At 44.3% G+C, this 13,727-nt stretch overlaps 1 protein-coding gene across 1 annotated transcript; it reads left to right on the forward strand.

Annotated features, from left to right (window-relative positions):
* The first annotated feature begins 2,687 nt into the window (after positions 1 to 2,687).
* OAZ2 (ornithine decarboxylase antizyme 2) lies at positions 2,688 to 13,727 on the forward strand. Its single transcript, XM_045450794.1, is given in 6 exon segments — positions 2,688 to 2,746; positions 10,516 to 10,591; positions 10,593 to 10,673; positions 11,932 to 12,107; positions 12,998 to 13,083; positions 13,340 to 13,727. Coding segments are annotated over 6 exon segments (609 nt in total). The 3' UTR covers positions 13,471 to 13,727.

Below are 13,727 nucleotides of genomic sequence, written 5' to 3' on the forward strand. Positions count from 1 at the left end.
CATATTTCTTTAGTGAATGTCAGCTCTTTCTCTACTGAAAAGGGCCTTGTCTCCTTCAGGGGTTTCTTAGTTTTTCTTTCTCAGGTACTATCCAGAAATTCCCAAGATACCCACAACAGCCTCTTAAATTCTCCTACCTTGAGTTACTCAGTTCTCAGGCATTAGACATTTTCATTCTCAGACTCTTATCTAGCCCCCACACCTCTATTTCTTCCCAACATGCAGAAAGAAAATCCACCCCTCATTTCCTGGTTTGTTATGGTTGTATTTGACCCCTTACCCCCACCTCTCAAGGCTTCTTTACAGTCCCATTCTGTTTTCTTTTTCGGAGGCTATCCACGTCCATGTCCCTTTGCATTCCCGCTTTTATTCCATCTTCTCTATCCAGCCCCTCTGGAGCTGAGGAGGTGGAGGTGGATGCAAAAGGTATTGCGTGTGATAAAGAAAGCCGTGTGTGATGAGGATAAGACAGCAGGTATGAGAGAGGGCTGGATGACGTGCAGGGGTGGAGGGAAGCAAAGAAACCTATGGGGAAGTCTGCTAAAAGGGTATAAGAGATGGGTTTTCTTTTCTGTTTTTATGTTTTTGTCTCCACAGTGGGATTTGGAGGGTGGTGTGGTCTCAGCAGGCAGTCTCTGGAGTCCTCTGGACTGAGCTGGTCTGGTGCCAAGTCCTTTGCAGGCTGAGCCTTGAGAGTTGGGCACTTGGAACCAATACATAAGGGCCTTGGTTGACTGTGAGGTTGCAAGACCTGAGTTCTAGATCTGGCTAGGCTAGTGTGCTTCCATATAAAAAGAGGGGGTTGGGTTCGCTTAACTCAAGATTCCTTCCAGCTTCCTAAGTGGCAAAACAGGCTTGCTTGTTTCCAAGGCCCTTAGTGTGTTGGTAATTTGAGGGGCTTGGCTGGATGAAAGGCAGGTGGAGGGAGGAGCCAGCTGGCCTGCCAAGTCCTGGGCAGGAGCAAGGCCTGGGATCAGGCTCCTCCACTTTGGCCTGGGGGTGGGGTGGTGTGGTGTGGTGTGTGCAGGGTGTCTGGTTTCTTTGAGTTATGGCAATCCTATTTCCATAACATGTTTCCCAGCTTTCTGTGGCCTGCCTGTAACTTTCTAAAGGGATTCTGGTAGGCCCTAGCTAGGGATCCCGATAAGAGCCGGATGTTCTTCCCAGTCTGTGTGCTTGGTGTTTTGTATCCGCAGAGGGGAGGGGGAGCTGGCTAGGAGTTGAGCTCTCATTGGGTGGGGGATGGGCTTTCTAGCTTCCCTGGCTCTAGTGAAATACTCAAGAGGTGGAGGCTTGGTTTCCTGGAAGAAATAGTTGCAGAGGAACCGGCAGTATGTTTTGGAAACAAAGCTCTTCCTTTTCAGTTTTGTTCTGATTAGTACCTCCAGAATGTCAAAATTCCTGATGGTGGCAGAGGGAAGAAGACACAGGAACAAGCACTTTTATTAAGGTTTTTGAACATGAGGTTTAAATCCAAGGAAATCCAGCTTCATGGCTTTTCTCTCCCCTGGATTTGTGGGGGCAAAAAGACAGTCTCTGTCTAGGGCCTGCTTAGCACCTGTGTATGTGGAGAAGCGCTTGCCTGGGCCTTATATCTATATTATAAACAATCTTTGTCTGATGGGCTTTGAGAAGCATTTGGTTCTATAGGTGTTTTCTCTTGGAGGTGGACAGGGCACGAGAGCACATCAGAGCTACCCTGGGTATCTTCACAGACTGGTTCCCTGAGTGATGGAATTTCTTTCTCTTCCCCCAAAGAATATGGTTTTGCTTATTCCTTATTTATTGGCACTATGGCTTTTTGGGTATGGGATAGTAAGGAGAGCAAGTTTTCCTACCATGTACCTTCAAGGTCATTTCCACAGAGAGAGCCAGAGAGACTCCTAGTATAGTTGGGAATCCCCCCGAATTGGAGGTATGCTTCAGAAAGCAGTGTGGACTAATAATAGTAATTCCTCATGCTGCCAAGAAATCCAAATTTAACCTCAGAGCTGCTCAGAAATATAAAAAGGGGGACTGCGGAGTGGGTTAGAGGATGTTATATATGTGCATTTCTAGAAAAAAAAAAAGTAATTCATCCCTTTTTGAAACAGTATGCAATGTTGATTCAAGTTGGCTCTATGACTCGTAAGGCTGTAAAGCCTAACTGAAAGCTATAGACCAGAAATAGCCAAGTAGGTGAGCAAGGATTTTGTTACTTGAAGTGAACCAAACAGATAGTTTCCTGTTAGCAGCAGAATAAAATGCTTTGCATAAGAGAAACCCTAGGAAAATTTCCTAGGCCTTTGATACCATGTAAACAATGAAGTAATTCTGTCCTGGGAAGAGAGTCTGGAACTGGGTGATGAGTTCACTATACAAACTAGATCAAGGTGGACACCTGGATGGCTCAGTTGGTGTTCGACTTTGGCTCAGGTCATGATCTCATGGTTGGTGAGTTCGATCCCCACGTTGGGCTCTGTGCTGACAGCTCAGAGCCTGGAGCCTGCTCCGGATTCTGTGTCTCCCTCTCTCTGCCCCTCTGCTGCTCACACTCTGTGTCTCTCTCTCCCTCTCAAAAATAAACTTTAAAAAAAAAACTGGATCAAGGTACTTAAAATGTAAAATTAAGGTTTAATTTTAATGCATGAGTACCTAGCTATCCATCCACCTCTGGTGTATGTGGTTATGCCTACCTTTGGCAAAAGATGTACCAGTATCAGTTGTGTTATAAGCAAACCTCAGAGGCAGATATTCTGCTGCCATTGTAAGTGTGTTTCTTATGGAGAATCAACCAAAACCCAGTTTTGCTTTCAGTCTGTGATTCAGAGCGGTGATGTCATTTTCTTTATAATTGTGCTTAGCAAGTAGACTCCCTTTGGCACATAGAACAGCCCTAGTGAAATGACTTATGCCTGGCATCTGCCCAGGGTTCCTTTCTCATATGGGAAGGGAATTGGCAGCTGGAAATCAGCCTCTAAGGTCCCACTAGACTGGAGGTGGCCATCACCTCCCACCTTTCTTCCTATTTCTTCTTGGCTAAATGTGATGGCAGCCCTGGATTGGTTCCTCTTTGCGTAGGGATTAGTCATCAGAGACCTTCCTAGTCTCAGTAAAAGCAGCCTGTGTGAGGGAAGTCTGAGCCTAGAGAGTGTTCTATGAGGTAGGGCCTGAGACAAGAATGGATCAGAAGAGGTTGAGAGAGGGGAATGAATTTAGAATGCTTGGGAATGTGGTTTTTATGTCTTTTCACTTGATACCACAAAATAGGTAATACCAAGGCCATCTAACACCCCTTCTGATAGGTAATGGAAACCAGAGAGAAAGGGTGCAGACCTAAGCAAGCTCAGGCCACTGATTCAAGTGAAACATGATCAAAAGTATATCAAGGAGAATATGAATTCACATATTTGTTAGATGTAGCTGAATGGAAGTTAGCCACAGAATTACTTTTATATTAAATCTCTACATAGCAGGCTATCCACTGCTTTGAGCAAACTAAATATAAAAATCAAAACTGACAAAAAATCAACTGGAAGTGATTCTTTAATAGATTCTTTATTAAGAGATTTAAAGTTCCTTCCTTTAAATAGTAAGCACCCTAGAGATTTAAAAATAGGATTTGAATTATAAAAATTTGATTTACCAGCAACACTCCCCAGGAATACATCTGCTACGTGCAGTGCCTGTCTCTAGTCAGTGTATGAAATTAGACATTTCAGGCAACGGTTTCACAGAATGCTTTAAATTAAAGGCAGCAGGATGTGATCTGTTGTAGCACTCATATGTATCCTGAGGAGTGTTTCCAAGGGCATGTCTGATAACTGAGAAAATCAAGACACTAACAGATAGGCTCTGATCTCCCATCTTTCTTCTGAATTGACTTGGATACTTGACATCCTCATTTCTAGCATGGTATATTTGTTTCTTCTCCAAAAGCAAGACCAGACCAAGTGGATGTTCGGGTTCAGGCTGATATATTTGATTGTTCTTAATGAGCCTGATCTTTCTGATCAAGCCTGATCAGGCTCTAGACTGAGCTGCTGCTTTTTATTTTTATTTTTTAATGTTTATTTATTTTGAGAGAGAGCTCACAGTCGTGAGTGGGTTAGGGGCAGAGAGAGAGGGAGAGAGAGAATCCCAAGCAGGCTTCAACACCTTCAACATGGAGCCTGATGAGGGGCTCGATCTCATGAACCATGAGATCATGACCTGAGCCGAAATCAAGAGTTGGATGCTTAACTGACTGAGCCACCCAGGTTGTCCCTAAGACTGACTTTTTAAATCCTCTTTTTGGTGTTAAAGATTAAATCATGCCTTCCCCCCAGTGGAGTGAGCAAGACGTGAGGAAGAAATGGAAAAAGGTGGGCATTGGAACCTGTAGAAACACAACTGAACTGAATATGAAACCTAACTTGGTTTGGATCTTGTGACAGAAGGACCTGTGTTTAGAAGCCACTTTCACTGTACTTAAGTTCTTAAAAGATTCACTGTTCTCTGTTGAGATTGGTGGCATATTTTGCCACAATACCATTTCGAACATTAAAGCCAATACAAGAACAGAAGGCTGTTCTTTTTTAAATTAATTAATTTTTTAAGTATTCTTTACACCCAGTGTGGGGTTTGAACTCACGACCTTAAGATTAGGAGTTGCATGCTCTACCGACTGAGCCAGCCAGGTGCCCCTGTTCTTTTTTTTTTTTTTTAATTAAAGAATAACTGACATACTATATTGTTATTAGTTTTTAGGCATATAGCATAGTGATTCAGTTTTTATATATGTTTCAAAATGATGCCATGTGTCATGTACAAAGTTGTTACAATATTATTGACTATATTCCCTATATTGTACATCATAGCCCCATATCTTAATTTATTTTTTAACTGGAGGATTATACCTCTTAATCCTCTTCATCAATTTCATCCTCTGGCAACCATCAGTTCTCTGTGTCTATAAGTCTATTTCTGTTTTGTTTGTTCATTTGTGGTGTTCCTTTAGATTCCGCATATAATTGAAATCATATTTGTCTTTGTCTGACTTCTTTCATTTAGCATAATGCCCTCTAGGCCCATCCACGTTCTCACAAATGGCAAAATTTCATTCTTTTTTATGGCTGAGTAGTATACCATTATGTATGTATGTATGTGTGTATATATATATATATATATATATATATATATATATATATATATCACAGCTTTATCCATTCATATATTGATGGGCATTTAAGTGGCTTCTGTATCTTGGCTGTTGTAAATAATGCTGTGATGAACATAAGGGTGCATTATCTTTTTGAATTAGTGTTTTCATTTTCTTCAGATAAATGCCTAGAAGTGAAATTGCTGGATTACATGGTAGATCTATTTTTAATTTTTTGAGGAACCTCTGTACTGTTTTCCACAGTGGCTGCACCAATGTCATTCCCACCAGTAGTGCACAAAGGTTCCTTTTTCTCCACTTCCTCACCAACACTTGTTATTTCTTGTCTTTTTGATATTAGCCATTCTAACTGGTATGAGATGATTGTATCATTGTGGTTTTGATTTGCATTTCCCTGATGATTAGTGATGTTGGGCATCTTTTCATGTGCCTCTTGGCCATCTGTATGTTGCCTTTGGAACAATGTCTATTCAGATCCTCTGCCCATTTTTAAAAAAAAAAAAATTTTTTTTAACGTTTATTTATTTTTGAGACAGAGAGAGACAGAGCATGAACAGGGGAGGGTCAGAGAGAGAGAGGGAGACACAGAATCTGAAACAGGCTCCAGGCTCTGAGCTGTCAGCACAGAGCCCGACGCGGGGCTTGAACTCACGAACCGCGAGATCATGACCTGAACCAAAGTCGGACGCCCCACCTCTGCCCATTTTTTAAGTAGTCTCTTCGAGGGGCTTGAACTAATGACCCTGAGATCAAGACCTGACCTGGGAGTGAGTCAGACACTTAACCGACTAAGCCAGCCAGGCACCCTTCCTCTGCCCTTTTTTTTTTTTTTTTGCCACACCCCTCCCCCTTTGCCCATTTTTAAATTGGATTATTTTTGATACTGAATTGTATGAGTTGTTTTTGTTTTTAAGGTTTGACTTTTCTTAAAGTAATCTCTGCACCCATTGTGAGGCTCACACTCACAATCTCGAGGTCAAGAGTTGTATGCTCCACTGACTGAGCCAGCCAGACACCCCTGGCAGCCCTTTATGAGTACTTTATATATTTTGGATGTTAACCCCTTAGTGGATATATCATTTGTGAATATTTTCTTCCATTCAGTAGGTTGCCTTTTCGTTTTGTTAGTTTCCCTTGCAAGCTTTTTTTTTTTTAAATTTTTTTTTTTTTTTTCAACGTTTATTTATTTTTGGGACAGAGAGAGACAGAGCATGAACAGGGGAGGGGCAGAGAGAGAGGGAGACACAGAATCGGAAACAGGCTCCAGGCTCTGAGCCATCAGCCCAGAGCCTGACGCGGGGCTCGAACTCACGGACCGCGAGATCGTGACCTGGCTGAAGTTGGACGCTTAACCGACTGCGCCACCCAGGCGCCCCCCATTTGCAAGCTTTTTAGTTGTGTAGTCTCACTTGTTTATTTTTTGCCTTTGTTGTCCTTGCCTGAGGAGACAGATCCCAAAAAATAGTGCTAAGACTGATGAAGAGCTTACTGCTATGTTTTCTAGGTGTTTTATGATTTCAGGTCTTACATGTTAAGTCTTTAATCCATTTTGAGTTTAGTTTTGTGAGAAAGTGGCCCAGTTTTATTCTTTTGCATGTAGCTGTGCAGTTTTCCCAACACCATTTATTGAAGAGACTGTATTTTCCCCATTGTATATTCTTGCCTTCATTGTTGCAGATTAATTGACCCTATGTGTATGGGTTTGTTTCTGGTCTCCCTATCCTGTTTGACCTATATGTCTGTTTTTGTGCCAATACCATACTGTTTTGATTACTGTAACTTTGTAATATACTTTGAAATCTGAGAGTATGATACGTTCAGCTTTGCTTTTCTCTCCAGAATGCTTTGGCTATTCAGGCTCTTTTGTGGTACCATACAAACTTTAGGATTATTTGTTCTAGTTCTGAGGAAAATGCCATTGGTGTTTTGATAGGGATTGCACCGAGTCTTTAGATTTGGGTAGTAGGAACATTTTAACAATATTCTTCCAGTTCATGTCATGGTATATCTTTGCATTTGTTTGTGTCATCTTCAGTTTCATCAGTGTCTTACAGTTTTCAAAGTATGGGTCTTTTATTTCTTTCATTAAATTTAATCCTAGATATTCTATTTTTTTAAATGTTTATTTTTGAGAGAGAGCACGAGTGGGGGAGGGCCAGAGAGAGGGAGTCACAGAATCTGAAGCAGGCTCCAGGCTCCCTCCCAGCTGTCAGCACAGAGCCTGACATGGGGCTCGAACTCATGAGCCGTGAGATCATGGCCTGAGCTGAAGTTGGATGCTTAACCAACTGAGCCACCCAGGCACCCCCTATTTTTTTTTTTTTTTTTTCATGTAATTGTACATGGGATGGTTTTCTTAATTTCTCCTTCTGGTAGTTATTAGTATATATAAATGCGACAGATTTATATAAATTGAATTGATTTTGTATCCTGCAGCCTTACTAAATTCATTTATTCTAATAGTTTATTGGTGAAGGTGTTGAGGTTTTGTGTATAGAGTAGCATGTCATCTACAAATAGTGACCGAGTGCCTTATATTTCTTTCTCTTGCCTGATTGCTGTTCATGCCCCTTAATTTCTTTAACCACCATGTATATACCCATCTTCCTGTTCTTCTCACTTCACAAATGGCAATCAGGTTTTTTGAAAGAGAAGCAATTTGCCATTCACAGAAATAACTAAAAGCAGATCCATTATGATGGACAAGGAAGAGGGTTGTTGACTGTGATCGCCAGTCTCCTAGGTTTATCCTAAACTGTAGCTGTTTCTGGTAGGGAACTGGAAGTGGATCTCAGGATGGGGACCGGAAACACCCGTCCACCCTCACTCACAGACACTTGCTTTCTCATGCAGACTTTGTGGGGTAGGAGGAGGAGTTTCCAGGAGCCTTGTGGAAGAGTGGGAGAAGTAAATGATTTGTCACCTTGGAATAGACTTCTTGCATTTACTTTAAGAGGAGTGAGCACATAGGTTAGTGCTGGACATAGGGCAGGCTCTAGGGATTATTTCTAGGAAGAAGACAAGGGGATTCTGGATCTAGAAAAATCCACCTTATTCTGATCATTTCATTGGGTTGGCCCCATTGCTTATGACATTTGCAAGTAAAAATTAGCTCATAATCAAGATGATGGTTGGAATGCCCATCAAGGGTTGAATGTAGCTCTCTCATCTAAAGACCGGGGAAGAATAATTTCTCTGGAAGTAGAAGTCTGAGATTGAGAAATTGGCACCAAAATTCTAGAAGTGCAAGGGCTTTGGTGATCTGGTTTTGTGAACCCATGCAGTTCTGGTATAAAAGGCTACATCTCATCTTTCTACCCCAGAGGAGAGGTCTGCCCAGTTCTTAGGTAGCTCCACTGACCTACAGGCAAGCCAGCTTTCCTGGTGGCTTTCAGTGGCCCAGCCTTCCTGGTGCTCCTGCAGGAACCTCAACAGAGGCCTGAAGTGGTCCCTAGGGAATGGGAACAGAACTTACTGTGGGGGGGGGGGGTGGTTGTGTCTGTGTGTGTACCTTTGCTTGGGAAACCCCCCCCCCCCCCCCCGGTCATAATTTTTTGTGGTCTGGATACTCTATTATTCTATCCCTTAACACATTGGAATGGGGGCATTATAATCGTTCTTTGTCCTCAGTAGAAAATAAGTCCCTCATTGGAAAGAGCATAATCCTCAGTCATGCTTCTTCTGCTTCCTCTGTTACTGAGGCTAAGAGTAGGGGAGATGAGGATGGCCTGAGGTTTTCCAGAGGAGGCAGGAAATGGTGCATGTGTTTTTTTTACCTCCAGGTGTTGATGCTGCTCCGGGCCCACTGACATTGCCCTGGGAACTCCATCTCCCAATGAAATTTCTAAGTGTAATTTCAGGCCCCTGGTTGAAATCCTTGAGAGAAAGGGGAGCTGAGCTAGAGCAGTGAAGGGTTTGGACTTCCTGTCTCAGCTGTCTCTTAGTACTGAGGATCTTAGCTGGATGCCCTTTGCGTTATTGTACCATTGCCGTGTTAGGTGTGAGTTCAGTTCTGTCACTCTGAGCCCAAGTGAAGAACTCAAATCTGGCATGCCATATAAAGCAAATAGTGTGAAGAATGGGGCCTTGCATTATTTTGCAGCCGCCTTTTGGCGGGAGTGGGAGGGGGGGAGCCTTGACTTCTAGCATTTGATGATTTTTGTGGTGTAAATACTTCCCCCAGAGCCATTCAAGCTACCAGCATGACCTCATTAAACACACAGTTGGGAAGAGATGGGCACAGTCCTGTGAGCTGGCTCCAGCACCCACTGCAGTGTCCTCCTATATGTTATCCATTGCATTCCAGCTGCCTGCTGCCTGGGGTGTTGGGGCCAAGGGACAGACCTATTGCTGAGTTGTGTACACGCAGTCTGCTTCTTTCCCTGCTTCACTTGCCGCTGTCCTGTGAAGTGAGCTACATCTCAGCTTAAGGAACTACTAAATTGGATTCAGAGAAGGCAGTGGAGCAGATCTGGAGCCCTGTAGGGTCCACCTGAAAATCAGGGTGGCAGTAAGAGTACACACCTGGAGATCACAGGGAGCTCCTTGAGGAGCCTTTCACCCTCTCTGATCCATCTGATTATTGGCTTCCTTACTTAGTTCCCAGCAAATCTACCTTCTAGCAACACCCCATCCTTGATACACATGTACCTGAGTGTCCATACCAGTCGTGTCAGTATAATCTAAACACCCATGCCCTGGTTAGAGTCTAGCAAAGAGCAAGGAAGCCCAACATTTGGTGGCATACCAGGGACAAGCTCAGAACATAATACTCTGTACTACAGTGTACCTCTTCTCTGGAAGCCAGATCCCTGGATTTAATTCAGTTCTTGACCGTGGAGAGATTTGGGTCATTGTCTTCTTGTTCAGTTCTTTTGTTTAGATTGGGGAGGAAAAGTGGTCTTGGGTCCTCAAGGACATGGTACCCCATCCATGTGGTATCTTGAGGCCTATATGCCTCTCCAGCCAGAAGTGACTGTATAGGTTTTGAGATTCTGTCACATAGGTTGTTGAGACACTGTTAGGGTAAGGAAAGGGACTGGTGGGGGTACAGGGTTCTAGGCCTTGAAGGCAAGCCAGGATCTGGTTCCTCTCAAGGTTTGTCAGTGCCACAGAGATTTGTTTGATGTTTAACAGGTGCTCCTCTGGTCAGATATGTCCAACTGACTCCCTTAGCACTTCTGGGATTCCCCCTGCTTTCTACACGAGGATGGGTGTGCTTTAAGAGGGCAGACTACATCTGGAAGCTAAAGCCAAAAGGATGGGGGCAGTGGTGTAGTGCTTGTTTAGGGAGAACCAGGTAGGGGTTGGAGGGGATGTTGAGATGAGTCTTCAAGTCTTGGTGTTTACGGTCTTACCTTCTCTGTCTCTTGCAGTAGTATTTTGCCTTTGAGTAACTGTCCCCAGCTCCAGTGCTGCAGGCACATTGTTCCGGGGCCTCTGTGGTGCTCCTGATGCCCCTCACCCACTGTCGAAGATCCCCGGTGGGCGAGGGGGCGGCAGGGATCCTTCTCTCTCAGCTCTAATATATAAGGTAAGGAGGACTCTGGGCTGGAAGGCTTGGAGCAGAGCCCTCTCTCGGATACCACTGAGCTGCTGCTTAAGGGCAGTAATTGCGGCCCTTTGGTCTTCCCTTAAGCCAGGCCAGTAGGGGATCGGGAAGAACTTTTTCAGTGGAGGCTGCCGTGTGGCTTTTGGGGAGTACTAGGAGGGGAGGATATGTGCACCAGCAAACACTGCCATCTTCTCAGCTTGGTGGTCAGTGCTTCAGTGCCGGTTCAGGGTCCTGAGTGGGTGGGAGAATGATGAATGGGAGGGGTGCAAGAACTCTTTTTGGTGTGACTCCTCAGTTTCTCTTGAGGTACCAAGGGCCAGGAGGAGCAGTTTTCCCATTGTCAGAGACTATTAGGCATTCTGCTGTCCATCCCATACTAGCCTGATGGGGGCGGGCAGGTAGTGTAGCAGGGGGTAATGAGAAGGGGCTTTGCAGCTCCATCATCTGTCATCCTGGCAGCATAGGGTACATCCCAAGAGCTTAAGAGATTGCTGGCAGTCTGGCCTGAGAATGATCTGGGCTAGTGCAGTCAGCCCTTTGCTGCCTTTTAATCTCCTGTGGTTGAGGCCCAGAAGTTTAGCTTCTCCCTAAGATTGGCATTGAAAGGTCGCAGGGTGGCTGAGTTCTGGTCTCTTGAGACTGTGCCCAGGGGAGACAACATTGACCCTGCAGTCTACCTGGAAGCAGGCTTTGGTTGAGCTGGGCCCCAGCCAGACCCTCACATATATTTTCATTCGTTGCTAATGTTGCTCTTTCAGAGAGAGAAGGGGAAGAAAGAGCATGATGTTGGGGTGGGGGACACACATGGGCTTAGAATCAGGGAGACTTGGTTTGAGTCTCAACTCTGCCATTTACTAGCTTGGGTCAGTTGCTTAATTGTTCTGGGCCCCAGTGTGTCAGATTTTAAATGGGGATATTAGTAACTACTTCACATACTTGAGGTGGTGATTGAAAAATGGGAAAGCACCTTGCACAGAACTTGGCATCTCATGGACATTTGGTAAATATTTCCTTTCCCATTATGCTGGCTTTTCGCTGCCATCAACTTGTCTTTGTGCCTGAGGAGTGATGGATGGCTCTATTTAGCCAGCATGCAGCACTATATTTTCAGTGTGCTGTTTATCCCATGCTACCCTGAGATTGGCCCAAGAAGACTCCCAGGACCCACCTAGGTTAGGGGGCCTATAATGTGGCCAGAGCGGTAGTGATCTGCTCCTCTGATCTGATCTCCTCCCAGGACGAGAAGCTCACTGTGACCCAGGACCTCCCTGTGAACGATGGAAAACCTCACATTGTCCACTTCCAGTATGAGGTCACTGAGGTGAAAGTCTCTTCCTGGGATGCAGTCCTGTCCAGCCAGAGCCTGTTTGTAGAAATCCCAGATGGATTATTAGCTGATGGGAGCAAAGAAGGGTAAGGAACAAGTGCTGGGGGAGGGGAAGGAGGGCCCATTCCAGAGAAAGGCATGTGCTTATTGGGGATAACAGATGAATTAGGGAGTCTGCCTTCTTCCCTAGCTCTAGGTTTCCCAAGCAGATAACATTTTGTACAAGTTATTTTTAGCCAGTAAAACAGGCCTGCCATAGGTTATAGTTAAAGGGAATCATTATCACATTAACCAAATCCCTGTCATTTAATCACCCCTTGGTTTGCTCTTCTCAGCAGACATTAAATCCCCCTTGAGCCACCATACAGTGATGCAGTTCAAAAGGCCAGGAAGCTCTGAGATACAGTGGGATTTCATTAGATTGGGCAAGGCCAGGCCCTCCAAGGCAGTCAGGTGTGTAAGAAACAGTCTTGTAGAGTTCTTTTTTTTTTTTTTTTTTTGGTGTAGGTTTTTGTTTTCTTTTTTTTTTTTTTTTTAATTTTTTTTATTTTGAAGATAGAGTTCTCTTGATGGCCCCTGTCTCTTGAGGAAATCCTTTTAGGCAGTGTTAGGACCCAGAGTCCATCTCAGTAGCAGGTGGTCATCAAACTTGGCAACTTTAGAAGACCCCTGAAAAACCAGGCTGTCTTGCTTGACCCCCTACTGTCTTGTGAACTGCGTTAGTGAAGTTGGTTAACACTGTTAATTTCAGATGAAGAATCCTTACTCCAGTAAGAGATAATTCAGTAACTTTTTTCTTTGGGATTGTGGCTTATTTTTTTCTGAACTCCAGCTCTCGAAATAAGAAACTTCTCCCTGGAGGTTCCTTATTTATAATACTGGCTGTGAGCCTCAGAGAGGCCTTTTTTTGAGGGTGGGGGGTGGAAAGTCTAGAGAGGTGGTAGTGGGCCTGAGTTGTTTTCTTTGCTTCTGGCAGATTGTTAGCACTGCTAGAGTTTGCTGAAGAGAAGATGAAAGTGAACTACGTCTTCATCTGCTTCAGGAAGGGCCGGGAAGACAGAGGTGAGGAGTCCAAACAGCCTGAGACCTACTGCCCAGACAGCGGGCAACTAGTAAGGGGAAAAGGGGCTTCTTACTGCGTGAAGTAGGGCTTTTGAGTTTGCCTTATAAACCCTGGGAAATCATAGGGGTGGGAGTGATTTTGAAGGGTCTATAGAAGTAAAGGTCTAGTACTTCTTTATTGTAGCTTTGTTTGTTGTTTTCCTTTGATTTGAACCTACTCTTGGTTTATCAGAATCCTTTTTACACTCTCCTACAGCTCCACTCCTGAAGACCTTCAGCTTCTTGGGCTTTGAGATTGTGCGTCCAGGCCATCCCTGTGTTCCCTCTCGGCCAGATGTGATGTTCATGGTTTACCCCCTGGACCAGAACTTGTCCGATGAGGACTAATGGTCAGAGGATGCTTTGCCCAAGAGCCACAGTGGGGGGAGAGGGGAAGTTAGGCAGCCCTGGGACAGAGGAGGGGGCTCCTTGCTGTCTAGGGAAGGACGCTGAGGGGCTCAGGGTGAGGGTTGCCTATTGTGTTCTCCGAGTTGACTTGTTGAAATTGTTTTCCATAAAGAACAGTATAAACCTATTATTCACATGTAATCACCAATAGTAAATGAAGATGTTTATGAACTGGCATTAGAAGCTTTTTAAACTGC

The sequence above is a fragment of the Leopardus geoffroyi genome, chromosome B3 (assembly GCF_018350155.1).
Source record: "Leopardus geoffroyi isolate Oge1 chromosome B3, O.geoffroyi_Oge1_pat1.0, whole genome shotgun sequence".
Classification (NCBI taxonomy): Eukaryota; Metazoa; Chordata; class Mammalia; order Carnivora; family Felidae; genus Leopardus; species Leopardus geoffroyi.